Source organism: Montipora capricornis, chromosome 5 (genome assembly GCF_036669925.1).
Source record: "Montipora capricornis isolate CH-2021 chromosome 5, ASM3666992v2, whole genome shotgun sequence".
Lineage (NCBI taxonomy): Eukaryota > Metazoa > Cnidaria > Anthozoa > Scleractinia > Acroporidae > Montipora > Montipora capricornis.
This window is the reverse complement of record NC_090887.1, coordinates 17,309,789-17,312,288: the sequence shown is the minus strand read 5'-3', so window position 1 is coordinate 17,312,288 and position 2,500 is coordinate 17,309,789. Positions and strand designations below refer to the sequence as shown.

The window sequence follows — 2,500 nt, the reverse complement described above, 5'->3', positions numbered from 1 at the left end:
GGTCCGGGTTCGGGCCCTGGCCGGGGACATTGTGTTGTGTTCCTGGGCAAGACACAATCTCACGGTGCCTCTCTCCACCCAGGTGTATAAACAGGTACCGGCGAATTTAATGCTGGGGTAGCCCTGCGTTGGACTAGCATCCCATCCAGGGGAGAGTAGAAATACTCCTAGTCGCCTCATGCTAGAGAACCCGGGGATAAGCTACGGTCTTAATGGACCACTTGGCTCGTAAGCAGACTTTACTTACTTAAGATTGTTTAATTACTTCTTTGTGGAGCTGGATCCAGCTGCAGACGATGGGGAAGTACTGGACGATCGAGGACTGGGAATAGCGAGATCAAGGATCCATGTCATACAGCAATGAAGAGACTGAAACGACCAAATCTTGCGTTACAAAATACAACACATAAGTAATTAATTGACAACTCCCAATAGGGGGTTTTCAGGGCCAACGAAACAACCGAACACAACAACAACAATAACTGCTATGAACCCCATCTGGCCGGAGGCAAACCAGTGGGTTATTTAAAAATGCAGCCGAGAAGATGAACCAGGGACTGAAAGGATCCAATAGCCCTTTTCACGGTTAGCTTTTCTCATTTGCATTACAATGTAATCTAACGTGGATGCGAGGCAATTTCGGGTTGAAACTACAAAATAGCCCGAAATTGCCTCACATACATGGTAGATTATATTGTAATGCAAATGAGAAAAACTAACCGTGAAAAGGGCTATTCAATGAGTGGTCAGAACGGGTCTTAAACCCGGCATCTCTACGTCTCAAAGCAAACGCCCTAACGATTGGGCCGCACTGCCAACTAAGTGCTTAACATGAACTGTAATAGACAAATAGCCCATTTCCGAGTTGCTGCATGCCTCAGTTTCAAAACGAGTCGTGGTGCACAACCATTCAAATGTAAATGAGTTGCGTATTCTTATGCAAATCAAACTCATTTCCCTTACAATAGTTGAGCACCAAGACTCCGAAACCGCGACTAACGGCAACTCGGAAATGGCCCATTTCAATATACTAAAATTCAGTCCTAGACAAAAGGCATCATCTCGAGGCTCTGGGGACTAAACTCATACAAATCCTTATATTTACTACCCAGAGCCTCGAGATGATGCAAAAAAGGCCACATCTGAGCTCCTTAAACAAAACACAGAAAATTTTAAAACTAATAGCACGCACTGTCAACCGTTTTATTACATTTATATTTAATAGGGAGTTTTCGAGCAAACGAAAAGCGCCAGCGGTTTCCCCATGGCAACCTGGCTACAGTCCATCTTCTGGCACCTGTCAACACAACACTGAAACAATCGGGAGGGAGGGAGGGTGCAAAACGAAAAAGGTAAGCAGGGGAGGGGTGCCAAGTCCTAAGCGCATGGTGGTGCCCCTAAAAAAGTCCAAATAAGCTTGGTAAAACATCTGCATTGAATTGGGTTTAACTTGGCCATAATAATATTTGACTTCGTTTCAAACCGGGCAACTTTTAACGGCCGTACTTTTCCAGTTTACAATCTTAACGGGGCTAGGTCACGCTATTTTAGGTAATTTTGTTAATTATGAGCTCTAAACGTCAAATTGGCAGAGCCAGAGTCTCTCATTTGCAAAATCACGACCACATAACAACTGAGAATGATTTTCCAGCTTTGTAAATGACATTTTGATATAGGCTGATATAAATTTGAAAAAAGGTGGGCCGACGTTTTTCAAATTTACCCAAATTCAATCCATTTCAATCCTCTCCAGTTTTGTCCATCCATGTCCCTTCTTGGCTTCCCTGTGTTTTGTTAGAGTTCTTCTATAGTTTTGAACAGTTAGTTTGATATTTTATTTAATTCTATGACCATTCGATCAGTGCTGAAATTGCCTAAAATTGCGTGACCTAGCCCCTTTAAGTAAAACCAAGAGTGAGGGGTCCACAATGATTTGCTTAAAAGTGGATGGCAGATTCTTCCAGCAACTGTAACATTAAACCATGGAATATATTAATACCATTTGCATATAATTTTGCTTTCTTTATTTAACCCACTTTATCACAACAATACCTGTTGCCATCTAGAATTCAAATCATCCATAGTTTGCTGTAGTGGCTGGAACTCATATGGCGAACAATGTTCTCTGATAGATTTTCCTTCTTGTAGCAAAGATTTCAGCTTTGAGTAGTTCGAGTTGATCAGTCTTTGAAGATTCTGGAAATATATCAATAACGCCCTTAACTACCAACATCCAACGAGCTATAGTCTTTGGCTATCCTCGTTTGCTTTGAGCTAGCACTGAGCATGGAATGCGAAATGAGCAAACAAGCCCAGTAGTAGAAGCAGCACTAGCGGGTAGCAATGGTAGCAGCGGTAGTGGCAGTGGTAGTGGTAGTGGTAGTTGTGAACGAGATGGGGCTGAAAGCACATTAAAGGCGCCTCTGGTAGGAGCCTCACGGTCCCTGTATGATTCCAGAGCTCAGCACAAAAGCAAAGTGTAATTGACTGTGGGACGATT

At 42.9% G+C, this 2,500-nt stretch overlaps 1 protein-coding gene across 2 annotated transcripts in view; it reads right to left on the bottom strand.

Moving 5' to 3' along the window:
* Positions 1-2,500, bottom strand: part of LOC138049711 (nesprin-1-like) — a 97,758-nt gene that overhangs the window by 1,423 nt on the left and 93,835 nt on the right. For both annotated transcript variants that reach the window (XM_068896114.1, XM_068896115.1), the window contains exons 71-72: positions 2,053-2,196; positions 248-369 (exon numbers count right to left, since the gene is read on the bottom strand). In XM_068896114.1, the coding sequence (XP_068752215.1) occupies positions 262-369; positions 2,053-2,196 (252 nt within the window). In that variant the 3' untranslated portion in view covers positions 248-261. The remainder of the gene's footprint in view (positions 1-247; positions 370-2,052; positions 2,197-2,500) is intronic.